General features: G+C 47.8%; 1 protein-coding gene across 2 annotated transcripts in view; it reads left to right on the top strand.

Moving 5' to 3' along the window:
• The window catches only part of MARS1 (methionyl-tRNA synthetase 1), a 253,255-nt gene extending 228,953 nt beyond the window's left edge, over positions 1-24,302 (top strand). For both annotated transcript variants that reach the window (XM_085654605.1, XM_085654606.1), the window contains 2 exons: positions 1,312-1,428; positions 23,958-24,302. In XM_085654605.1, coding sequence (XP_085510731.1) covers positions 1,312-1,428; positions 23,958-24,110 — 270 coding nt within the window. In that variant the 3' untranslated portion in view covers positions 24,111-24,302. The remainder of the gene's footprint in view (positions 1-1,311; positions 1,429-23,957) is intronic.
• Positions 24,303-27,466: the final 3,164 nt, after the last annotated feature.

The following is a 27,466-nucleotide window of genomic DNA, read 5'->3' as shown; positions in this document are numbered from 1 at the left end:
CACTATTGTGTAGATGTGCAAACCAAGCAACAAGCTAGTGTGGGCCAGGCTGTACTAAAAACACTATTTCAAACCACTGCAACAGATACCGGTGGTTGCCGCTAAGGTTGGGAACTGCTATATAGTCTATGCAAAAGTGTGTAATCTGCAGCTCATATGCCTCGAACGGAATATGCTACTTACCAGTATGCATCTGTTCTTGGCATGTAGAGCTGCAGATCTACACACGCCCACCCGCCTCCCCGGCTACCTGTATCTGTTCCAGTCTATCTTATTTAGATACAACACACATGGGTTTCTTTACTGTTGTTACTACGCTCCATCTTTCCCTGCTGGCGAAAAACAATCTGAGGATGGAGCCGAAGCCCATGCGCAATACGATCCAAAGGAGGAGTCACCGACCTCGTGACTTCCAAAGACTTTCCAAGAGGAAAAACAAACTGCAAATATCCGGGCCCAACACCAGATGGCGATCTATGCAAAAGTGTGTAGATCTGCAGCTCTACATGCCAAGAACAGATGCATACTGGTAAGTAGCATATTCCATCCGTTCACCCTTGTATCCCAACCCTGTTCCTCCTTCCCACTCTCAACTCCTACAGAACCCATAATCCATCATAACGGAACACATTTGTCCTTCCCAATAAAACTAAATACATTTTGATTTCAAAATATAAACACCACCAATTTGTCATAAAATCTAAACTACCATCTTATAACACAAACAAATAAAAACTAATACATATCCATTTTGCTTTGAACCAACTTGCAAATGTCCAAGTTATTACAGTAGAGTGTTACGATGTTGAAACCGTTGCGTATGGAAGAAAATTTCACGAGTCCTTTTTATTTCTTCATGAATGGTAGCAGCTTTAATCGTCGAGATGTTAAGAAATTCATCCATCATTTGTATCCAGTTCAGTATCGGGTGCAACACAGCTTGTGAGGCAAGTTCATTACTAATGCACATGAGGAAAGCAGTTGCACACCTTTTAATCAATTTTCTCTTAATTTGCATTATTATTCCTTTTTATGCGTGCAGTCTGGGACTGCGAATGGGTATGCAGCATAGTCATGCTGCATCTTGCTGATACGAGTCATTGTACGTGCAATGAGGCGAGGCACGGTCCCAGACTCTAAGATCTGCAGAGGGAAGCACAATAACACCAGTGTAGTGTGCTGTCCTTGGTGTGGCATGGCCATACAATCGATTAGCAACTAATCTGAAAATACATGCCTCTTGTTTGCGGGGCGTGCTTCTGGACTCCCTGTGCGAAAGACTAACATTCGCTCTCTCGCTGCACATTATAGGCGAAGCAGGAACCGAAGGCGGAGACAGTGAAGCCCGCGGCCCCTCCTGCAGGAGGGCCTGTGAAGAGCGCGGATCCCCAGAGGGCCAAGGAGCTGACGGAGGCTGTGATGAAACAGGTGAGGTGCGAGCTCAGACCTTATCCTCACGAGGCAGCACGGTAAATATAAGACACCAGTCGGGATGTGGCTCTGTTGGTAAACATCCCCCCTCCTGTCCGCAGGTGGATCCTAGGCTGCACTGTCGTAGTTACTGAGACCATACGTTCGATGGTTATTCGAAACGGTGGAGAAGGGCATGGGTGAATGGCAGCTAGAGGCATTCGGTGTAGAGAGTAAAAAAAAAAAACATTCCTGCACCTCTTCCAACCTATCCGAGCCTTGAATTCTCTGTGTGTTACTTATATAAAAGAGCTTGAGAAACGCTGTCCGTATGTAGATTGGTAAATTGAGCAAATGCCAGAGGAGCGTCCTTCGCCTGCAGATGACAGGATCCAGTTAGTAAGCTCACTCAGGAGGCTTCAGAGTCGCCTGCAGTGATCTGTGCGTAACCTGCGAGTCACGGTCCCAAAGGCAGACAGTTTGATGAGTTAATGCTCCTACTGGCCGTGAAACGGAAGCAATGACACCTGAAGGTTACAGGCCCCAGTCCCACTGAGGTAGCTCAGGATGTTCAGTGATCTGTGTGTAACCTGCAGGCCGCAGATTCTAGTGCCAGTGAGATAGTCTTGTGTGTTCATGCTCATGAGGCACACAGACAGAGGGAAGAGATGGGAGAAATCTCCACCCAGGGTTGTTTTTATTTCAGGTTAGGTATTTGGTATAGTGTGAAGCTAACCCTAAGAAGCAACGAAAAGCTATAGAGATAACATTTTGACGAGGATGTGTGGAATCACATTGTGGTAAAGAGAGGTCACAAGAAAGCACACTGCACTGTTAGTGTCCACATTACACATTTCTTTGTTGAACACATTTACAGTTTTAGGTGCTCAAAGAAACATTTATTTTCTTACACATGACAGGCTGAAAACTGGAGGGACCACCCAATTGGCACGTTCCAGTGTTGAAATGAGTACATTTGAACATCATAATAATAAAATCTTTTTCTTGAATTGAGGGAGGCGGGGTCTTGGAGGATATGATCTGGGACGCCTCACAGGCAGGTTGATGGCTATTGAGGCTAATCGCCTCCGCATTTGGAATTTGGAGGTCCAACAGCTGGAAAAAGAGTTTGGTAATTTTGAAAGCAAACAATTGTGTCGCCTCTCCTTACATATTACACAGAAGCTAGTTGCAGCTTGGGGCCAACTTCACGAACGCTATACAACAAAGATGAACTCTCCCTGTTGCACTTGGAGAAAGGGTTTTGTCACAAAGGATCAGGTAGCCACCCAATTGGCTAGAGTTCTGTGGGGCAAATAGCAAAAAGACTACATGAAAAAAATTCATACCCCCTGCTGGTGAGGTGAAAATTAACGATACAGACAAACATAGGCGGTCTTATTCTAACTTGTATACGGGGAGGCTAATTCCCGGTCCAGACAACTCGCCTACTTACATCAGGTCCACTTTCCTAGAGTAACACAAATTCAGTAGGAAGGATTGTAAAAACTGATACAGATGGAAGTACTGGCAGCAATTAAAAATCCTAAAGCTTAAATCCCTGGGCCTGGACGGGTTCACAGCCCTTTTTTCCAAGACTTTTGCTCAGAAATTAGAACTGCCAATGAAGTAACAACTTCTGTGGGGGAGGTGATTATATCACTCCTCCCTAAAACTGGTAAGTATACTAGACTGTATATCTCATATCGTGCTATTGCACTTTTTAATATTGACGCTAAACGATATACGAAAAATCTGGTCTCCCACAACAATGAGGTTTTTCCTTCTCTGGTCCATCCAGACAGGCAGAATTTGTCCAGGGGCAATAAAAACACAAGAGTACTAGGGTGGTAGTCCACCTGGTTCAAAAGGCTATGCTCTAAAAGATAACCATGATCCCCCTGTCTCGAGATGCGGAAAAGGCTTTTGACCAAGAGAATTGGTCGGTATTGTGTCTTACTCTGTTGCAAATGACTTTGGTCCACTCTTCTTGAGTATGTTTTTTTCGAACTACTTGAATCAAACAGCTAGAGTAGCCTTCAGTGGCCGTGCCTTGTTCACATTTGGGCTACAAAGAGGAACAGAGCAGAGGTGCCCCGTTTCCCCTTCCTGTTCACCCTATTTATGGAGCCCTTGGCCTATCAGATCGGGAGTCAGGTGAGGTCACAGTCCTCAAATTTGGCTCCCAGGAATATAACATTTCTGTATACACTGATGATAGGTTGCTAACTTTGGGGTCCCCACAGCCTTCCCTCCCAGAAATACTGACCCCTCCACCCCCTTTAAACCTTTCAAATGGGTATCAGGCTCTAAAATTAGCTATGAGCCATTCAAAGTCCTGAACCTAACCCTCCCAGGCAATGAAGTGGAGATCTTGGAATGTATGCTCCCTTTTCCCTGGGCCAAGAAATATATTAAATACCCGGGTTTTCGGATCACTAGAGATCCCAAAGATGTATTTGAGACTAACTGTCTCCCATTAATAGCTACAACAAAACGGCAACTGGAGAATTGGGAGCAGTTGATTACTTCCTTGACTGGCAGTATTAACGCTGTTGCACAAAGACAAACGGTTAACCCTGACAAAACAGCAAGTCGAAGAGTGTTTTTTGATGCATCCCATTCTACATGGTCCAAAGACAATGCCACTCTAAGAATTCGTCTGAGGGTCCCAGCTTGACTTTAAAAGACAATCGAGCTTGAAATGGGAAAGACTGGCAGTTGGTTTTGAAGAAAAAACAGCAAGGGAATAAAACTTTACCAACATTGAGAGGTAAAAAGGGCACTCAAAGTAGAGATTGAAAATCCCCATAAAGGAATAAAATGTTTGTTAAAACTATTACTTCACCCAAAATACCAAACCCCTTCGTGATAAAGAAACCAAGAAAGGAGACAGAACATCCAAAATGGAAAGATAAAAGTAGCATACCAGACATCTCCGAGCCGCAGCACGAACCAGTAGAGGCAAGTAGAGGGGAACTATCACTAATACACCAGGATGCAGATAAAGGGAAGCTCTGGATGATATTCAGGAGATAAAAGCTTTATGAGAAGATGTCAATGCAGATTCTACACAGGCGAAGGTGGACTAGTACCTTCCAGAGCATCCCCATCCCCTTCAGATGACATTTCAGTGCAGCTGTTGCTTTTGGGGTACAGATTGAGATACAAGAAGAAACATGTAATACGTTAGAAGACCTCTGCATCAGGATAAACAATACTTGTTGATGTTACCAAGCATATTATAGCACAGGAGAGAGGTTTTAAGCACACCGCCACTCACTAGAGGATCCGTATCAACAAGAGGGTGCAATTCCCAGCTACACGAAGGCCACCATCAGATGAGTATAGTAAGAGGCTGGAGGCTATTGGACAGAAAATGGAGAGAGTGGTGGTCACGGAGTGGTGCATAGCTAATTCTACTTAATAGATATGCCCACCAACAATGGATGCAATTGAAGATTTATGAACAAAAATCTTTTAGAAGGGTCCAAAAGAAGGTGAAAAGTATTAGAAGAGGGATGAACCACTGCCAATTTATGCCTGAGATTAGTATTACACACGACTGACATTGTAAACAGCAATGGAGTACGATGTAGGCATGCTTTGTTAAAAATATCTGGGTTTAAACCCGAAGTGCAATTGAATATAATTGATATACCTTTTTGGAGAAATCTTATCATTGGAGCAGAAGTTGCTCAGTCTCTGAGAAACATGAAAAGGCAAATAAAGCAGCCAAAGAAATGGGAGCAATGCATACAGGTAAAGGCAAATCTAAAATGGAGGCTCTCCAGGAAGAAAAGGCTAAGGTAGCCAGCCATACACATCAGTTTCAAAGACCAAAAAATGGGGCTGGGGGACGAACTGTTTACTCTATCACATTGGCAATATTCCCATCAAGTCAAACGCACTTTTTGTGATAGAGAAACAGCTCAAGAGGATCTACCACTGCTATAAACATGAATTTATTACGCAGAATACTCAACATACTAGTAGGGGGCAGAATAATGGACTTTTCATCTACAGAGTTTGTAACAGATACGTGGGAGCTAAACTTAACCAGATATTGTTACTTTATAGAATTCATACAAAAGCCACCAAGAATCGAGTCAAAAACACAATAAATATATAAAGGAGCAAATACACATTTTTTGCAAGAGGTGCAAAAATTGCTCTAAAAAGGTGCAATAGAAAATGTTCCACTCCAGTGAAAGACGAGTATAATCGGTATACTGTTTGATGCTGTATACTGTTTGATGCTGAATCTAACCTATCTAACATTGTGACTAATAATGAATCTGTGGTTTGTGACTAGATTAATCAAAACCCAAAGGTTCAAAATGAAAACCCTCCTAGAGGTCATACCACTGTTGCAGGAACAAAACTCTTTAGTGGTGATAAATCTTAAAGACCCCCCCCCTTTCATATCCCCATGCATCCGGCACACTGGAAGTATCTCAGGCTTGTTATGATGGGGAAATATTGCCAGTTCAAAAACTTACCATTTGGCATAAGGTCCACACCAGGAGTGTTTATGGAAACACTCGCAGTGGTAGTTGCACACCTGAGACAGTACATTTTTCATGTGTACCCTTACCTGGACGATTTGCTGGTAAAGGCAAACTCATTCCAGCAATGTCAACAGAACTTACAGGCACTGGTGGTTCTGTTGTGTGACTTAAGAGTTAGTCAGTTAGATGAAATCTTGCCCCTTACCAGAAAATAGAGACTTTTGTGGGTCTGAATTAGACACGGTGAAGGCCTACCCAACTTTGCAAGGGTGAAGGCATTTGGAGGAACTAATTCTCATTTACCAGATGTCTCAATCTCTGACATTAAGGGTAGGTTTTAAGTTGCAGCCACTGTATTCCAAATGCAAGTTTACATACAAGACCAACACGGGAATGGTTGAGCAATCCATGCAAGGGGACTGGACTAATCTATATTTTGTAATAAATAAGGTTGAACAAAAAAAAGATGCACCAGCTCCACAAGCCATCTTAAGAATTTTATCACATGTATGATGGAGTGGAGACATGGAAGTTCTCAACAAAAAAAAAGGTTGTTGTTCCACACAAGAAGGGATAAAACAGACTCTATCTAGCACACTTAGCAACTGTCCTACTCATATAACCTTCTCAAAGTCAAATTCTCAATTGGAGTGCACAGGTCTCAACAGTCCACACAACTTCAATGTTTTACTTTAACAAATTGCACAATCGCTTACCCATTATCAAAACTAACCTGGTACATTAGGGATTGGCACTTGCAAGGAACATCACACAGTAGTCTCCTGTCACGTTCCTGCAATAGAAAGAGTGGGAATTAAAGCAGTGGCTTGGGGACTTGCTTTTCCTACATTGAGCAACAACATGCATACATTTGCCACAACTATAAAAGATAGAAATTGCCAAAACTTTTAATCCAGGCAAAACTGTTCTCTGTCGGAGGGAAATGCACTGTCAATAAACTGGTGCAGAAGATTCACTTGTGCTTTTCCCCGATACCACTGATTTCAACAATCCGATAAATTCTAAATTTCTTACTTGACATTCATCCTAGTGATGCTGAAGTGGCCATGATAAATATGGAATTCACATGTTATGCAGAATGTGCGAGGCAAGATTCCAAAGTACAAGCACAAGGACACTCTGACATTCCAATAGGGGAAGTTGCTTCACCCAAATCTAAAGGATATGCAATTAGTAGCTTGGCTACTGAAGTAGAAGAATTCAGTCATCTAGACGTCCCTGAAAAATGTTTAAGTATTATAAAAGAAGCACGAAAACCATATTTTAGGAAGCGTTGTGCATTGAAATGGGCAAGCTTACAGGTAATAAGTTGAAACAATGATTAGAATATGAATCTATGATAGTGAGGCACTTGAAACTTCTATTAGATTGCAAGCTTAGCAAAGCCTGTTTAAGAGATCATTTACTAGCAGTTGCCGCTACTAATAGGAGTATAAATAGACAACAAATGTTTTTCATATTAGTGATCATACATTTCTTAGAGGGGGCTAAAAGGTTATATACTCCACATGCGGTTTCCCTACAGCAACGGAATTTGTGTCATAATTTTTTCATTGGAGATAAAAGATAGGCAATTTCATAGGATACAAAACAATATACTAAATCATAAATCAGTATGTGACAAATTATATACATCTGTAATATAGTACAGAAGGGGAAAAAAGGAGGGAAAAGGAAAAAGGAGAAGGGAAAAAGCTATATATAGGGAGGGAAAGAAAAGAGAATTAGAATTTCAGGAAACACGAAGAAAGGCAAGACCAAAAACAAATATTCCAGCAGGTGTGGACCACACCTGCTGGAATATTTGTTTTTGGTCTTGCATATAGTGTGAGCATCATTTAAGGGCCCAACCTTTGAATTGATGTATCAACCATCTTTAAAACATTTAGGTACACATGCGTCAAAATAGCCAATAGCGAATCCTTAATTGCGATTTTTAAGGAATCACAATTAAAGATTGCTATTGGCTATGCATGTAGGAATTGCAATTAAAATAGCGATTCCTACAAATTCCTTAATTGAGACTCGCAAATTGCAAGTCACAATTAAGGAATTGCTTCCCACTCATTCCTATAGGCCTAAAGGCCCATAGAAATGAATGGGAATTGCATGCGCAATTAGCAAGTACCCATTAGGTACTCGCAAATTGCACATGCAATTGCAAGGGTGTCAAAAGGACACCCTGTTGCACCCCTAAAATTACAATGTATCCACATGTTACACACAAACATGCCCCAAGGGTGTGTAACATGGGACTTTGAAAAATGCACTTGGGTGCATTTTTCAAAGAAATTGCAAATTACCATCACCTTCATCATTCTTAATTGCGAAATCACAATTTTTTTGCTTTTAGGCATTGCATTTAAGGAATCGCAATTTGCAATTCCTTAAATGCAATCGCAATTTTAGTAATTGCAAATTTGCGTTTTTTTGGGATGATGCATTCCAAATGCAAAAATACTGGTCACAAAGGGACAGATTCTCAGAATCTGCCCCTTTGCCACCGGTATTTGGTTTGATGCATTTGTACCTTAATTTCAAATCAGCATTCTTAATTGCCATTACCTCGTTATAAATGGCAAGCAAAATACAATCATTTATGGTTCAAGAACCATATTTCACTATTTTAAATGGCAAGGTCATTATGCGATAGCACCCAAATATTTTACCGAAAGGGCTTTTGCCTTGTTATGGTAATCAGACAATACAGTTTTTTCAAAAGCCAACAAATGCTGCAGAGAAAGCATTACATATGTTGGATGTAAAGAGATGTAGGGCCAGATGTACGACTCTTTCATTTAGCGCCTTGCAATTTGCGACACAATGCCAGTCGCGAATTGCGAGGCGCTAAATGAAATGTACTACTGCTTGTTTAGACTGTTTTGCGATTCCCAATGGGGTCGCAAATTGCGAGGCTCATTAATATTAATGATCTTCTCGCAAATTGCGAGCCCATTGTGAATGCCAGCCCTCCCAGGGATGGTGGCCTGCTGGGCTCAGCAGACCACCATGTCTGGGACTGCTTTTCAATAAAGCAGCTTATGTTTTTTTAATGCAGCCCATTTTCCTTAAAGGAAAACGGGATGCATTTAAAAAAGAAAAGTGAAACTTTTCAGTTTCAGTTTTTTTAAGGGCAGGCAGTGGTCTCTGGAACCACTGCCTGCTCTTAAAATATATGTTCGAGGCATATAAGCTGCAGATTATACACTTTGCATAGATCGCCATCTGGTGTTGGGCCCAGATGTTTGCCGTTTGTTTTTCCTATTGGAAAGTCTTTGGAAGTCACGAGGTTGGTGACTCCTCCTTTGGTTCGTATTGCGCATGGGCTTCGGCTCCATCCTCGGATTGTTTTTTTCCGCCATCGGGCTCGGATGTAATACTTCACGCTCCTGTTCCGAACTTTTCCAGTTCAGCGATCGACGCAAAATTCTCGCTCATCGAGATCCTTCAGATAATAAATCATCTTAATCACCTTCTCTTTGGCACTTCTTCGATTCCGGTCGTCGACGGTGGCCTTCAGGCCTATTCCGGCTCCGGTCTCGGCTGATGGAAAGAACTCCCTTCAAGAAGTGCCCTCGATGTGGGTCCAAATTCCCCCACACCGATCTTCATGAGGTGTGCAACCTCTGCCTCTCCCCTGAACACGAGGCCCGAGACTGTCCCGCCTGCAAGTCTTTTCGATCAAAAAAGACTATTCAAGATCGAAGGGCCAGACGCAACATGGCGCACTCCTCGACCTCCGCTCCAGTCGACATCTTCGGGGACAGCAGAACATCGAAGAAGAGGACGACGACCTCGTCAGTGCTTCCGAGGCCGACGACTCAGATGTGGAGGACATCACCCCGACGCAGAGGGTCGTGAGTACTATACCCCTCCCACACCCACGGCGATACCCAAAAAGGATTCGGTCACGCCTTCGGGCCTAGGCAAGACCAAGGATACTGCTTCTCACACCTCACCTTCGGGCCCGGTAAAGAAGCCTGTTAAGCCTTCCGGCAGCTCGGGCTCGAGCCAGCCTATCAGTGGTACCGAAAAACACCCTTCGGCCCGAAGACAAGATCGGCCTCCACCTCCACACCGAACCCAGCACCAAAGCCGTCGGTGTCAAAACCTGCCCTTCCGGTGCCGATCAAACATCACAAGGCCCTCGGCACTGACACTCCCGTGCCGAAGCCTTCTTCGGCACCGACCAAAAAATCAGAAGTCCCAAAGAAGCACGGCTTAGACAAACCTAAAAAGCCGTCAGCCCCGAAAACTTCGGCGCCGACCGAACAACCAGTGTCGCAAGAACTTTTCACACCGGATCCTCTGCAAAAGAAACTTACCAAGGATCCAAAAACTGGACATTTGACACTGTCTTCAAAAAAGAGACACTTGGACAAACCAGCTCCACCTCCACCTCCAAAGAGGAAAGACACTGCTACTTCCCCTTTCAGAGTGCCTTCCCCACCTCCTCCACCCTCCCCACCTCCACCTTCTCCACCCCTGCCTCATCGTTCTCCAACCTTGTCTCCAGGACCAGACGATCTAGGAGACCCTTATTATGATCCAGCAGATGTGCCACAAGACCCCACCCCTACTGGATCTCCAGACCCATGGGACGACTATAACAATCCGGACATCCCAGATGTCCCACAGGATGACCTTTACCCATCTAGGCCATCCCCACCAGAAGATTCATTAGGCTTTCACCACCTACTACAAAGGGCGGCACATTACCACTGGGTGGAGTTACATACTGACCCAGTGGAGGAAGATTTTCTCCTCGACACCTTCGATAATGCACATAGGTCTACTGCCATTCTACCTATGTTAAAGGGAGTAATCAAACATGCACCGGAGGTTTTTAAAGACCCAGTCAGGGCCAGGGTCCTAAACCCCCGTATAGAGAAAAAATACAAAGCCGCCCCCACAGACCCTTCATACATTAAAGGCCCTGCACCATTGGATTCCCTAGTGGTATCTACAGCTAGGAAGCGCTCAAATTCTCAGGCGTCAGGCGAAGCACCACCACCTGACAAAGAGTCCAAGCTCCTAGACGCGTCAGGGAAGCGCACTGCGTCACAAGCCGGCAATATATGGCGTATCGCCAACACGCAAGCGCTATTGGCCAGATACGACAGGGCGCATTATGATGAGTTGGAGACCATCATGCACCATCTCCCTGAAAAATACAGGAATAGGGCTAATGAATTGATCCAAAAGGGAAAGACAATAACTAATACCTCTATACGCTGTGCCCTAGATGCAGCAGATACAGCCTCCAGGGCCATAAACACCAGTGTCCTTCTCCGTCGCCATGCCTGGCTCAGAGTTTCAGGTTTTAAACCTGAGGTACAAGCCTCTATATTGGACCACCCATTCGACCAAGATCATCTATTTGGCCCAAAAGTTGATGAAGCCCTCAAAGATGAAAAAAGATACTGGCACGGCGAAATCCATGGGAGCCCTACAGTCACACACTCCTAGGCGCTCTTTTCGCCGCTCTTCCTTTCGGGGCAGGGGCTACTCCTCGGATAGTGCATCCACGTCCTACAAATCCCCTCCTCAATCTACCTTCACAAAGGGTTATCAAAGAGGCGGATACAGAGGTAATAATAATAAAGGCAGAGGCAAGACAAATACCGCCCGCTCTGCCACACCGCCTACTCAATGACTTTCCCCCGCTCCCTCGAGACCATTCCACTCCGGTCGGGGGCAGACTACATTTCCTTCACGTCTGGGAGACAATCACCTCAGACAGATGGGTGACCCAAATTATTCATTCAGGGTATTGCCTAGAATTAACATCTACCCCCCCAAACATTCCACCCAGGCAACGCCCAATGTCTCAAGAACATGCCACGTTACTAAAACAGGAGGTAATCTCCCTCTTGCAAAAACAAGCCATAGAGCAGGTCCCCATCAATCAACAAAATTTAGGGGTCTACTCCCTGTACTTTCTGATTCCAAAGAGAGACGAGACTCTACGACCTATCCTAGATCTCAGACCTCTAAACACTTACATACATTCAGACCATTTTGATATGGTAACCCTTCAACAGGTTCTTCCACTCCTCTCCCAGAACGACTTTCTCACCACTCTGGACTTGAAAGACGCATACTTTCACATCCCAGTACACCATGCTCACAGAAAGTACCTCAGATTTGTAGTGGACGGGCAACACTACCAGTTCAAGGTGCTCCCGTTCGGGGTAACAACAGCACCAAGGGTATTCACCAAGTGCCTAGCAGTAGTGGCGGCACACCTCAGAAGACAGCACATTCACGTCTTCCCATATTTGGATGACTGGCTAATTAAAGCCACGTCCTACGACCAATGTGGGCGCCACACCGCCGCTACAATCCACCTACTTCACCAGCTAGGTTTCACGGTGAACCACCAAAAGTCCCACCTGGTACCATCACACGCAAAACAATACCTCGGTGCCACCATAGACATCTCAAAAGCCATAGCCTATCCCAATCCTGCCAGGATTGCAAACATACAGGCTCTGCGTCAAAAATTCATACTTCAACACTCTCTCCCAGCAAGAGTGTTTATGCAACTGATAGGGGTGATGGCCTCTTGCATTTTCATAGTGCCCCATGCAAGACTCCAGATGCGTCCACTCCAAGAGTGTTTAGCGCGCCAGTGGAACCAGGCCCAGGGGCAATTGACAGATCTGGTGTTGGTGGACGGTCGCACCCATCGCTCTCTGCAGTGGTGGAACACCACAAACCTTTCCAGAGGTCGACCGTTCCTGGACCCGGTTCCACAAATAATCCTAACAGACGCATCGCTCTCCGCAAGGGAAGCTCATCTGTTACATCTTACAGTACAGGGCACATGGACGCCGCAACAGAAGTTACTCCACATCAACCATCTGGAGTTACTGGCAATCTTCCTGGCCCTAAAATCCTTCCACACGCAGATTTCAGGCAAGGCAGTCCTCATTCGCACAGACAACATGACTGCCATGTACTACATTCAAAAACAGGGGGGCACACACTCTCCACAGCTCTCTCAATTAGCACAGAGCATATGGAGATGGGCAATTCCACAGAAAATCTTTCTCCTGGCCCAACACGTCCCAGGAGTCCAAAACACCGTGGCAGATCTGCTCAGCAGACAGACACAACAGATCCACGAATGGGAACTTCACCCACAGGTTCTTCACCCGTTCTTTCAGAAGTGGGGGCATCCACACATAGACCTATTTGCCACCCACGACAACAAAAAATGCCCAAGCTTCGCCGCCAGATATCCACACCCATTGTCCAAAGGCAATGCGATATGGATGAACTGGTCAAACAAATTTGCATACGCTTTTCCACCTCTCCCACTAATTCCATTAGTGGTGCGAAAGCTACAACAGCATTCCCTAACACTGATCCTAGTAGCTCCAACATGGGCCAGACAACCGTGGTACACCACACTGCTGGAACTCTCGGTAGTACCACACCAAAAGCTACACCTCTCACCATGCCTCCTAACCCAGAACCATGGAGAGATCAGGTACCCGGACCCAGCTCAGCTCAACCTTGCGATCTGGCTCCTGATGTCCTAGAATTCGGATACCTTAACCTTCCCCCTGATTGCATGAATATTATCAGGGAAGCTAGACGCCCTACTACTAGGGAATGCTATGCTGCCAAGTGGAAAAGATTTGTTGTTTACTGCCACAACAACACAATCAATCCTCTAAATGTGTCCATACAGCAAATCATATGTTACTAGCTCCATCTACAAAGGTGTAACCTACCATATACATCCATTCGGTTACACCTCGCAGCAATTGCTGCTTATTTACAGAACAGGCAGCACCTATCCCTTTTCAGGGTGCCTGCCATCAAAGCCTTTATGGAAGGCCTCAAAATAGTAATTCCACCCAGAGTACCACCCTCACCTGTCCGGAACTTGAATATAGTTCTAACAAGGCTAATGGGGCCCCCTTTCGAACCATGACATAAATGTGAGCTGCAATTTCTCACATGGAAAACAGCATTCCTATTGGCCATCTGTTAGACCTGTCAGCCCTTTGGGTGGTCCCTCCTCATCATTATTTATTTTGTCCCACTTTTGCCTCAAACCCTGTTTGAATTTTTCCTTTTTGGGAACCACCAGACTTTTTAGTGTTGCTGCAGATTCAGGGAGCCATTTTACCTACCCCTGAAACTTCTGTCTGAGGGCCTGAAGCACAAAATGGTGGCCACCTGTGACATCACCAGCATCCACTGGAACCTACCAGCACCTTCCAGAACATTCCAGAACCCTGTGACAGTTGGAGGCGGTTTGGAATGTTGGGGAGTTAAGAGAGAGAGTTGGCAGTTGGAGCTGGCAGTTGGCACCTGACTGGTGAGGAGAGAGCAGCACAACAGTGAAGGAGGAAGGAGTGAAGCAGCAGGGGTGGAAACTTGTGCCTGGAGTGGGGTCCATAAACCCACCCTTGATACTTGTCCCTACTGATGGATCCCAGCCTGTAGCCCTGTGTGGGAAGAAGCCAGAAAAACTCATCCTAAGGACCTGGACAGCAGGAACAGGCCTTAGAAGCAGAAAGCAGCAAGATCCTGACCTGGAAACTGGTTTCCCTGGAGTCCGGCGTCGAGTAGCCTAAGACCTGGAGCCCGAGGTGGAGAAGCGGCGCTGACTGAAGAAGCAGACGTCGTACCCGGAGCCGCCTGAGGTCGTGAGAGGGCGCCGACGGAGGTCGTGAGGAATACCAAAGGTCGAGGAGGAAGTTAACCGAGGTCGAGTGAGCGGCGTCATCGGAGGAGTGAAGTCCGCCCTCCGGAGTCGTCGGAGACCGAGGTGAAGTGTACCGGAGGTCGGGAGTGAGGATCGCACTCCGGAGTCGCCCGGAACCTGAGAGGAGGAGCACCGGAGGTCGGGGGTGAGGATCGCACCCCGGAGTCGCCGGAAGTCGACATCGAGGCCAGGCCGGCCGACGTCATCGAAGCCGAGAGCGCCATCGGACCGGGGCCGCCCGAAGTCGACACCGAGTAGAGACTGCCCGACGCCGTCGAATCGGAGGTCGAGATCGAACCGAGGCCGCCGACATCGGACCGGAACCGCCTACCGGCGTCGTCTAGAACTGACATTGTGCCGAGGCCGCCGAGATCGAACCGGAACCGCCTCACGGCATCGACACGACTCCAGCGGCGTCGGAACATCAGAAAAAGGGTAGTAAGTGGAGTAGAGGGCGCCTAAGGCCCTGTGGAGACCTGAGAGACTGCTCTAAGGGGCTAGGGAGGTGCTGAAACCAACCTGACTGTGCCAGGGGTGAACTGGGACTAACCTAGAGAGGTTGTGTGGAGAGAGAAAGCCAGGGCACTGGTATTCCCCCCTTGATCTACCTCAGTTTAGGCCTCAGCCTTGTCCCAGCCAGGGAGTAGACCCCCCCCCCTCAAGCCTTCCACAACCCTACAAGCTGTGCCTGGGCCCAATCAGCCCTTAGGAATTGAAAAGTGATCTGATTACATGAGTGCTGCTGTATACTTTTAATTATTTATTAGGGGCACTGTATTTATTGTGTTAACCTATTTATTGCTTCACTATATTTATTGGTCTACAGGACTTGTTGGTGTACAATATTTATTGGTTCAGTATTTAATGCCTCAGAATATGTAATTGCCTGTATTACCTGCACTTATATTTATGTCCCTTGTATTTATGATCACCCCTATTTATTGAATCTCCAGACAGTATTTATTTGACCTGCACTATTTAAATTTGTATATTGTGATTGTCTTATTTATTTCTCCAATCAGCAACTAAGAGAAAAAGCAGATAAAGAAAGTTATTTTCATAATTTTTACGGTGTAGAGTCGTTTTTGGAACGGATGCACGCATGGTTATTGTTTGGGTATGTTGTATGCTTAGCACGGAGCCTGATTCCTGACCACTCGAGCCAAGCTACCACAGTGTGTCCGGAAGACCACCACCACCCCTTCTAGTGTGGGAGTGGTTTTCCAACACCATCACTTCCCTTAGAAGGGTTAGTGAAATACAAGCACTCACCATACAGGAACCTTTTCTTCAAATGCATCAGAACAAGGTTGTACTCCGCACCAATCCAAAATTTCTACCCAAAGTCATTTCTCCCTTCCATCTAAACCAGTCGGTAGAATTACCAGTCTTTTTCTCACAACCTCAAACCGTTGCGGAAAGGGCTTTACACACACTGGATGTTAAAAGGGCCTTACTTTACTACATCCAAAGAACACAACCTTTCAGAAAAACCAAACAGCTATTTGTCTCTTTCTCTCCACCACATAAAGGCAACCCTATTTCTAAATCAGGGATAGCAAGGTGGATTGTAAAATGCATACAGATTTGCTACCACAAAGTAAAACGAACGCTATCTGTTCCCCCTAAAGCCCACTCTACAAGGAAGATAGGGGCTTCTATGGCTTTTCCAGGAAACATACCACTAGATGACATCTGCAAAGCAGCGACATGGTCAACACCGCACACTTTCACAAAACATTACTGTGTAGATGTGCAAACCAAGCAACAAGCTAGTGTGGGCCAGGCTGTACTAAAAACACTGTTCCAAACAACTGCAACGGCCATGCGCAATACGATCCAAAGGAGGAGTCACCGACCTCGTGACTTCCAAAGACTTTCCAATAGGAAAAACAAACTGCAAACATCCGGGCCCAACACCAGATGGCTATCTATGCACAGTGTATAGATCTGCAGCTCTACATGCCAAGAACAGATGCATACTGGTAAGTAGCATATTCCTTTCCAACATACTCACAAAGGGGAAGGGGTCCCCTGGGGACACCTTCCCCATTGCAAGTGGTTTACCACCTACTTGAAGTAGGTGGTAAACTGCAAGTGTTTTGCGGCCTCAAATACGGTTGCAAAACACTAGTACATAGCATGTTGACTTGCTATTAGGAAGTGACGCCACTTCCTAATAGCTAGAGTCGCAAATGCTATTTTGCGAACCAGGGACTCATAAAATAGCATTTGTACATGCTATTACCCTTTTTAGCAGCCACAAACGGGAGGTTCTCCCGTTTGCGGCCGCAAAAAAGGGTAATACATCTGGCCCGTAATATACTGGGCACAGGAGCCAAAGGCTATTGTGAAGTTTAAGCAATTCTTTGTAGCGCATGTACTGCAGGCATTGAGTACAGCAATGACTAAAGGGACTATTGCCCGGTGGGTTGTACATATATACTTTGATTAAGCATGTAAATCTTCTACGGTAGGTCAGACGGCATCGGAGTTGAGAAAAAGGGAGTAACATTGTCCTTTATGTCTAATCTATATTTAAGACATATGAATGGCAGTGTCAAGGACAGCCAAATGCATATTTACAAAACACTAACTACTGTTTAGATACAGAAGCAGTAGTAATACAGTTGGTGCTATGGCATTTATTTAGTAATCACTCCCGCTTCACACTGCCCTCCAAAGGGAAATTGTACCACTAACTAATCACTGCACAGCCTGAGCTCCAGCAGAGCTTTACACTGTGAACAAAACCTGTAAGAATGTTTTTTGCATCTTTAAGCTGTTCTAAATTCATGTGACCTTTCCACCTATCTGAACGAATGAGGAGAATAAAGCAAAGAGGACAAAAAAAGAATCTAAAATGGAGGTTACATTAATGGGCATTGGCAGCTTATGGTTCATGTCATAGTGAATCATATGAACTCTGCCGATGTCGACGTACAATTAGAAAAAGTTTGTAAGTAAATACTTCCAGATCCAACCACTAGGTGGTCAAATAATGCACCGCATGTGAATCTAGAAGAGCTTCACGCTGCAAAACCATTCTTAGAGATAAGTGACTAAGTTCTTCTTTAGCACTCCTGGAAGTTGTGTATTTTATTGTTGTGTGTTGTTAAATTTAGGTGTAAAAGCTGTGACTGTGACAATAGGTTTTGAAATTGCATCTTTAACTGTAGCTGTAAACCAATTAATGGCTGGGGATTCCATAACAACTAAAATACTGGGCAACTTTGTAAATATGTATTGCAACACTTATCTGAAAGAAACACGTTAGTTAGATTCCTCACCTTAGAATATCCCCAGGCGTCAGACTGGATCCGGAATATTTTTGTAGCAATACTTCTTGCGCGTCGCTAGGCGTCATCTGCGGCTCCGCGTCCGTCGTTGGCGTCGTGCGCCGGAATGACGTCGTCGGAGTACTTAGACGCCGCCCTCGCGCGCTGACGTCAGTTCTTCTTTTTTTCTGCGCCAGTAAGCACCGATCCGGGAGAGCTACCCCTTTAGTCATTTTTTGACTAACCCTTTTGACTCTTTTTGGTCACTTTCTCGACTCTGGTGCCGGTAGGATGCCTGGTTTCAAGGCCTGCGACGACTGTCATCGACTGATATCGGTGACTGATCATCACCGCCGGTGCCTGTACTGTTTGGGCCTCGACCACGACGCGGAGTCGTGCTCCGATTGTATGGCCCTGACCTTGAAAGCTAGGCGGGAGCGGTCCCGTAAGCTTCTCGAGGTTCGCCAATCGGCTCCGCGCCCCTCTCGATCCCGGTCCAGGAGGAGGTCCAAGGATCGGTCGCGGAGCCGCACTCGACATCGTCGCTCGTCTGGCTCGAAGTCTTCGGGTAAGTCGAAGCGCTCCAAGAAGTCCAAGAGGCGTCACCGCTCTTCGGACTCCCCTCGCCGGTCGCGCGACTCGGCCGAGGGTCAGGGTGGTTCCACCCCTGCGGCTCCGCCGGAGCCGCAGGCGCCGCGCACGTCCCCATACCCGCCGGTCCCTGGGACTGACGCGACGCTGGCAGAGGTCAGTGCCTTTCTCTCTGCCATGAGGAGTCTGGCCCCGCCGTCGACGCCCGCTTGCGCGCCTTCGGGCCCCGTGGACTCGACTGGGCGAACTTGCGCGCCGGCGGCTCCGGCCCCGGCGCCGTTGGAGGCTCTGGCCCCGACGCCGCAGGTCCCCGAGGCGCCGAGGCCTGGGCCCCCGTCGACGCCGGTCGACCTCGTCATGCCTCCTCCGCCGGCGTCGACACCGGTGCCACCTCCGACACCGACTCCGGTCGACGTCGATTCCCCGGTTCAGCCCCTGTCCGGTCCCGACGCCGGTGCGGCGCCGCCCGACGCCGCATCCGACGCCGCTAGATACACATTTTGTCTATCGACCGGCTCCGATCATTCCTCCTGTTTACCAGGAATCGGATGACTGGGGCGACTGGGATGGGTCCGTGGACCCTTTGGCCCTTCAGGGCCAACTTTCACAGGACTGGGCAGATGAACTGGGGGAGGCCAGTGGTTTGGATACCTCACCGGACACTGGATTCATCTCTCCTCCGACTGTGGCTTCGGAGGAGGGTGCAGCTTTTTCTGTGGTGCTGCACAAGGCGGCCGCGGCCCTTAGTCTTCACAGCCACGGCAGGCAGCTCAAGCCCAACATCCTCACTGAGGTACTTCAGTCTGCCGCATGCTCCACTGAGCCTCTGCTGCAATTCAATGAGGCCCTCATTGACGTTCTGCAGGGCACCTGGTCCAAGCCCTCCACAGTCCCTCCTGTGGATAGGAACGTTGCCAGGCGCCACCGCCCTGCTCCAGGCGACCCCAGTTTTCTGTCCCAACACCCCACCCCCGAGAGTCTGGTTATCCAGGCCTCTACCTCCCAATCCTCCTTCCCGTCCGCTCCTCCGGACCGGGATTCCAAGAGACTGGAACAGTTCGGTAAGAAGCTGTTCTCCTCGCTCAGTTTGGGCCTGCGGTCTTTGAACACCGCCTGTCTCTTGGACCGTTATTCCCACTCTCTGTGGGATACGGTGGAGGACGTGCTGCCCCTGTGCCCGGAGGAGGCCCGGGCACGGCTTTCCTCAGCTCTGGCCGATGGGAGAGATGCAGCGCGCCATGCAATCCGATGTGGACTCGACACTACGGACTCGCTGGGTAGGGCGATTTCTACCACGGTGGTGCTTCGACGTCACGCCTGGCTGCGGTCCACGTCCTTTTCAGGGGATGTCCAGAGTACTCTCATGGACATGCCTTTTGATGGCACTCGCCTTTTTGGTGAGAAATCGGACAGTGCGCTGGCTCGCTTCAAGGACTCCCGGGCTACGGCCAAGTCCTTGGGCCTCTCGGCCCCGCGGCCACAAACTTCCGCTTTTCGCTCCTTTCGTGGCCAAGGAAGGGGCACCTCCTCACGTCCGCCTAGCCACCGGCCGCAGAACCAGCCTGTACGCGGTTGCGGACGTGGTTTCCGCTGAGGCGGTACTGGAGGACAACGCGGTTAGTCCACATCCACCCCGGCAGCATCCGCCTCAAAGCCTTCCTAGTCCGAGCTTTCAGGCCCATTCCTCGCCAGTGAGAGGCAGGGTTCGCCATCACCTGCTCCACTGGCGTACCATCACTTCGGACAGGTGGGTGCTGCAAATCGTCCGAAGGGGCTACTCCCTCCCCTTCGAGACGACCCCTCCAGCCATGCCACCGTAGCACCACCGTATCTCGGAGGATCATTTGAATCTTCTGCAAGAGGAAGTTTCGGCCCTCTTGGCCAAAGAGGCCGTCGAGCGCGTTCCGAGCCCAGAAGTAGGTCGTGGTTGTTATTCCCACTATTTTCTGGTTCCCAAGAAGGGCAAAGGGGGCCTACGCCCTATCTTGGACCTCAGGAACGTCAATGCCTTCCTCCGGAAGGAACGGTTCAAAATGTTGACTTTGGCTCAGGTTCTAGCTGCCCTAGACCCTGGAGACTGGATGGTAGCGTTGGACTTGCAGGACGCATATTTCCACATCCCCGTCCTGCCGGCCCACCGGCGTTACCTGCGGTTCACGGTGAGTCAGGAGCACTTTCAGTTCACCGTGCTCCCCTTCGGCCTTACCAGTGCCCCTCGGGTGTTCACGAAAGTGATGGCGGTGGTCGCAGCTCATCTGCGCAGATCAGGGGTCCCAGTCTTCCCCTATCTCGATGACTGGTTGTTGAAGGCGGGCTCGCCCCAGGCAGTCGTCTCCCACCTCCAGGCTACGGCGGATCTCCTGCATTTGCTGGGGTTTTCCATCAACGTGCCGAAGTCACACCTGAGCCCCTCTCAGAAGCTCCTCTTCATCGGAGCGGTTCTCGATTCGGCGCAGTTCCGTGTTTATCCACCGGAACAGCGGGTCCGGGATATACAGGCCCTGATTCCTATCTTTCGGCCTCTATCCTGGGTTTCGGTCAGGCTAGTGTTGCGGCTTCTGGGGCTGATGGCCTCCTGCATCCTACTAGTGCATCACGCCAGGCGGCGCATGCGGGCTCTGCAGTGGGACCTGAAGTTTCAGTGGGCCCAGCATCACGGCAACCTGTCCGACCATGTCTTGATCTCGGAGGGCACTGCACAGCAGTTGCAGTGGTGGCTCACAGAGCGCGATTGGGTCACGGGCAAGAGCCTCTCCCTACCCCTACCGGAGCATGTCGTAGTGACGGATGCGTCCCTCCTGGGATGGGGTGGCCATATGGGAGAGGCGGAGAGCAGAGGCCTCTGGTCTCCGGCGGAGTCTCGCCTCCACATCAACTTGTTGGAGCTGAGAGCGATCCGACTTGCACTGAAAGCCTTCCTTCCCTCTGTCCGGGGAAGTGTTGTGCAGGTGTTCACGGATAACACCACCGCCATGTGGTATTGCAACAAACAGGGCGGGGTGGGGTCGTGGAGCCTTTGTCAGGAGGCTCTGCGCCTCTGGACATGGCTGGAACACCAGGGCGTCACCCTAGTGGTTCAACATCTGGCGGGCTCTCTGAACGCCAGAGCAGACTAACTCAGCCGCCGGTGCATGATGGATCACGAATGGCGTCTGAACTCCGAAGTGGCACAAGGTCTCTTTCAGCAGTGGGGAGAGCCTTGGTTAGATCTATTCGCCACCGAAGAGAACGCGCAATGTCAGCAGTTCTGCGCGTTGGAATTTCCAAGGCGGCACTCGCTCGGCTACGCTTTTCGTCGCGAGTGGAGTTGCGGTCTGTTGTACGCTTTTCCGCCTATACCACTTCTGCCCAGAGTGCTGAAGAAGATCAGGCACGACCGGGCCCAAGTCATCTTGGTGGCTCCGGATTGGGAACGAAGGTACTGGTATCCCGAGCTACTCAGTATGTTGACCGATCCTCCGATACGTCTGCCCCTTCGGGACGATCTTCTGTCGCAGCAGCAGGGGACGGTCCTCCACCCGAACCTGTCCAGCCTCCACCTCCATGCGTGGAGATTGAGCGGCGGCAGTTGATGCCATTTGACTTGCCTCCTGAAGTCTGTGATATCATTCTGGCAGCCAGGCGTCCCTCCACAAAGACGGTATACGCCTGCCGGTGGAACAAATTTGTGGCATGGTGCACAGCAAAGGCTGTGGATCCCCTTTCCGCGCCTCTTTCTGAGGTCCTCCTCTTTCTTCTTTCTTTGGCACAGCAGGGCTCTGCCTTGGGCACCTTGAAAGGTTATCTTGCTGCCATCTCTGCCTTCTCACGGCTTCCTTATCAGCCTTCTCTTTTCAAGTCCCCTGTAGTTTCACGCTTTCTTAAAGGCATTACTCACACGTTCCCTCCTGTCCCTTTCGTAATGCCTCAGTGGGACTTGAATCTTGTCTTAACATTTCTGATGTGCGCTCCCTTTGAGCCTCTTCACAATTGTCCTCTTCGTCTTCTGACTCTTAAGACTGCTTTCCTGGTAGCCATCACCTCGGCTAGACGGGTGAGTGAGCTCCAGGCTCTATCGTCCAAGCCTCCTTTTCTATCTGTTCATCCGGACAAGGTTGTCCTTCGGCCTCGTCCTTCCTTTCTACTGAAAGTGGTGACCCCCTTTCATCTTGGGCAATCTGTCACCTTGCCCACCTTCTTTCCGCCTCCGCATCCTTCCAAAGAGGAAGAGCGGCTCCACCGTCTGGACCCAAAACGTGCGCTCTCCTTTTATTTGGACCGCACAAAACAGTTCAGAGTGGACGACCAGCTTTTTGTTGGCTACGTGGGTGCAAAGAAGGGAAAAGCTGTGCACAAACGGACCATCTCCCGGTGGGTCGTTTTGTGTATAAAAATCTGTTATTCCTTGGCAAAAAAGGACCCGCCTGTTGGGCTGCGAGCCCATTCTACTCGGGCCACAGCGGCTACTACTGCTTTGGGACGGGGAGTCCCTTTGCAGGACATCTGTCAGGCGGCCACGTGGGCTTCGCTGCACACGTTTGCCAGGCATTATTGCCTACACACCCAAGTCCGGATGGATGGCTTCTTTGGCTGTTCTGTCCTCCAGGACTTTCTGGTGTGATCTTGGTTCGCAGACCCACCACCGGGGTTGGTATTGCTTGGGTATCTATTCTAAGGTGAGGAATCTAACTAACGTGTTTCTTTCAGATGAACAAGTTACTTACCTTCGGTAACGATGTATCTGTAAGAAACATTAGTTAGTTAGATTCCTCACCGACCCACCCATCCTCCCCGTTCTGCGAACTGACATCTAGGGTTAAGGCTATCCTTTTCAGGGCCCTAGATTTTTTGGCACCAGTGTCGGTCTCTTGCATGGCTCTGCGTTCCTGGTGCGGAAAGCTATGTACAAGAACTGACGTCAGCGCGCGAGGGCGTCGTCTAAGTACTCCGACGTCATTCCGGCGCACGACGCCAACGACTGACGCGGAGCCGCAGACGACGCCTAGCGACGCGCAAGGGGTATTGCTACAAAAATCTTCCGGATCCAGTCTGACGCCTGGGGATATTCTAAGTTGAGGAATCTAACTAACTAATGTTTCTTACAGATACATCATTACCGAAGGTAAGTAACTTGTTCGACTGTACCGCTCACACAAAAATTTGGTCAAATATTTTTAGGCCTTAATTGACTTATTTTCTTGGAACTATCGTTGGGTCACACAATGACTATTAAGTTCAAATCATACTTTATTTAAGATACACTATGTACTCAAGTGAGCCGAAGAGGTGAGGTGGTCAGGGCAAACCAAGGATTGAGGAGTGTGGTTCCAATTCTAGTTTATCCACTTAACCACATTTAGTGTTTACCGCTGTACACTAGATTGTAATTTGAAGTGCCATTTATGTAAACTCCACATATTTTCTTTTCGCAATATTTAGGGGATCCTGGTGCGCGAGCTGAAAACTCAAAAAGCCGAAAAGCCGTTGGTTGATGTAGAAGTGTCAAAACTGCTGGAGCTGAAAAAGGAACTGTTGTTGGCAGAGGGAAAGACCCCTGATCCTCCTGCACAGAAAGGGAAGAAGAGAAAATGAAAAGGGGAAACAACGTGGCAACTAATTTAAACTACTTGACATCTAGTGGCAGCTTAAGCCAGAATCTGTTACTTTAAAAAATACCAAACTTCTGCTAAGCCAGTTAAATTTCTCAAGACTGCAGAGGGTGAGCTGTGAGCACCATCATTAATACATTTTCCATTAAATGCTGCTATTTTCTATTAAAAAAAAGGTTCCTTGTGAGTTTGTGGTCGTTGGTGTTGAAGCTTCTGGGTGCAAGAGTATCCTGCCCACAATGATATTGTTTCTTAAACGTCCATATATTGTAAGGTTTTTGTGAAATGCACACTTTAAACTAGTTCTCCTAGGTTACTGTACCTATTTGAGGAGGCCTATTCATGGAGCGGTAAACAGTCCTTGAGTCATAATGAGGATGCATAGCTAGACTTCAGGTTTAAGCAGCATGCCCATGGTTGTGCGTTTCTGCATAGGAGACAACTGACCTTAAACCTAATCCACAATTCAAGTGTTACTGGGTCACTAATAAGCTTCAGCCAAGGATGATAATCCCTGTGCTCTTTCAAAAGCATACGCTTTGATAAACCAAGGTTTTGTTGGACAGCATAGGAATGCTAAGCATTACCAAAGCTTTCTATTTTGTACACATTGTAAGCACTTTGTTATGGAAGAAAGCAGCTAGGTTTCCTTCTCCTGTTGATGGCATAAATGTGGTGTTTACTAGGCATAAGCCAACGAGGGGAGCATTCGTGTTCAGACTGAATTATCACTTCTGCTTCTGGAGATCCTGTGGTGAAGTTAGTGGCGACTAAGGGTTTGGTCATTGCTGTCTGCTAAGTGGAACCAGAAGTCCTACAACTCGTAATTTGTTTTATTAGAACAAATGTAGCCAGTTCCCAGCAAGAGTACCTAAAGGATTGGAGGTTCTTACCTCAGAAGCTACCAGTAATGGTAAAGATTTTTCAGTGGCCTGAATAGGCACCCACTCCTAAAAACTAGCTTCAACAGTTCCTGCTAGAAACTGGAGTTTAAGTTTAGAACCTGAATCTAGTTTACAAATCCGTTCTCTTCAGAACCATAGTCCCATAGTACAGAATTTTTCAGAGGGCCAATTTTTATCAAAAATCTAGTGTCTAAATGTAATGAGCAATAATAACCTTTGTGGTCAAATCTCACCCTCAGATGGTGCTTCAAAAGTTAAACACTAATATTTATTTATTTATTTATTTATTTATCTTGTATAGCGCACAGATACCCCAACGGGGTGTCCCGGCGCTTGTGTGAGAGCGGATACAATGCTAGCTATTGAGTGGAAATTAGCAGAAAAGAAAGGTTTTCAGGGCTCTCCGAAAAGGAAGTTCTTCCCGAATGATCCTAATGAACAAGGGTAAGTTGTTCCAGTGGGAGGCAGCACAAACTTGGAACGTTTTCCCCCCAGATCGAGCCTTTTTGACCCTAGGGGTAAAAAGAAGATGTTGAGAGCTCGACCAGAGTGAGCGAATGTTACTGTAAGGACGAAGGCATGAGGATAAGTGAGCAGAACCCTTCCCATTGATCGCGCGGTGGGCGAGGATGAGAGCCTTAAATTCCGCCCTTTTATGAACTGGAAGCCAATGCAGCCTGAGTCGGTGGGGGGTGATATGTTCCCTGAGGGGAAGACCACAGACCAGACGAACAGCGGCGTTTTGAACTGTTTGGAGACGACGCTGAAGACCTCTGGATAACCCTAGATACAGGCCATTAGCATAGTCAAGATGGGAAGTGATTAAGGCCTGCACAATCGTTTTTCTGGTTTGGTTAGGGATGAAGTTGATGAATTTTTTCATCATCCTCATTTTGGAGAAGCAGGCCACAGATACAGACTGGATTTGCTTCTGAAAAGAAAGGTCACTATCCCAAATGACTCCTAAGTTTTTGACAGAATCTTTAGGCAGGGGGGGGGGGGCACTCAAATCGAGAGGCCACCACAAGTTAGGGTCCAATGGAGAGGGCTGATGAAAAAATATAACTTCGGTTTTGCCAGCGTTAAGCCGGAGGCAGTTGTTATCCATCCAGCTGGCGATATTCCGGAGGCAATTTTTTAGTGGGTCAAAGGTAGACTGAGAAGGGGAATCATATGAGAACAGAAGCTGTATATCATCCGCATAAGATGTGGCCTGGATTCCAGATAGGGAGATGATCTCGGCCAGCGGGGAGAAATATACATTAAACAAAAGAGGGCTTAATGAAGAACCCTGAGGGACGCCCCACTTAAGGGGACGACTGCTTGAAGTAAAAGGGGGAGTGAATACAGCCTGAGTCCGATTGGACAGAAAGGAGGCAAGCCATTCCAAGGCCTTGCCCTGAATGCCTTTTGCCTGTAATCGATCAAGAAGGACAGGGTGAGAGACGGTGTCGAATGCTGCCAACAAGTCTAGCAGCACCAACACCGCTCTAGAGCCCTCGTCTAGTTTCCATCTGATGGCGTCGGCCATCTCCAAAAGGGCAGATTCGGCGCTATGACCCGACCTGAAGCCATGCTGGGAGATGTGGAAAGCGCCGCTCATCTCCAAGAAACCAGCCAGTTGACCGTGTACAAGTTTCTCCAGCACTTTAGCTGGGGCAGGGAGCAGAGAGATGGGGCGATAATTAGCTGGTTCAGAGGGGTCTGCGGTTGCCTTTTTAATGATGGGAACCAGTCTAGCGTGTTTCCAGGAGTCTGGAAAGATACCTGTCTGAAGGGAGTCGTTCCAGATTTTGTTTAATAAAGGATTAAGCAGAGGAGCAAGGGATTTATACTGCTTCACTGGCCACGGGTCTAGGGGGGAACCAGATTTGCATTTGAGTAATTCTGCCAGTGACTGTTCTAAGGAGATCACCTCAAATTTAGAAAAGACTTTATCAGGATTGGAGCTGACTGGACATGATTTCGGATAGGAGGGGATGATGTTACAGGGGAAAGAGTTCTGAATGACAGCAATCTTGTCTTCAAAATAGCTTGAAAGATTGTCGCAAAGGGCCTGGGAAACCAGTGGTTGGCGCTTGAGGGCCATAGGGTCAGTAAAGGCTCTGACCGTGTCAAAAATGACTCTGGAAGATCCCTTAGCCCGGGTGATTTTCTCCTCAAGGTGGGATCTTTTATGATCAATGATTTTCTTTCTATACTCCTTAAGGGAGGTTTTGTATTTGTATCTACTATCAGGAGAGTAAGACCGTCTCCAATTTCTCTCCAGCCGCTTGCAGATCGATTTGTAAATCCGGAGTTCCTCAGAATACCAAGGTGCAGAGGGAGTAGCACGGAGGGATTTGATGGATCTCATAGGAGCTAGAAGATCCAGAGCTGAGGTGACCCAATGGTTGAAACTGGCCACTCGAGAGTCCAGATCGTTAGCCTCCAC

This window comes from Triturus cristatus, chromosome 4_1 (genome assembly GCF_964204655.1).
Source record: "Triturus cristatus chromosome 4_1, aTriCri1.1, whole genome shotgun sequence".
NCBI classification, from domain to species: domain Eukaryota; kingdom Metazoa; phylum Chordata; class Amphibia; order Caudata; family Salamandridae; genus Triturus; species Triturus cristatus.
Note: the sequence above shows the minus strand (reverse complement) of the source record. Positions and strands in the feature narration are given on the sequence as shown.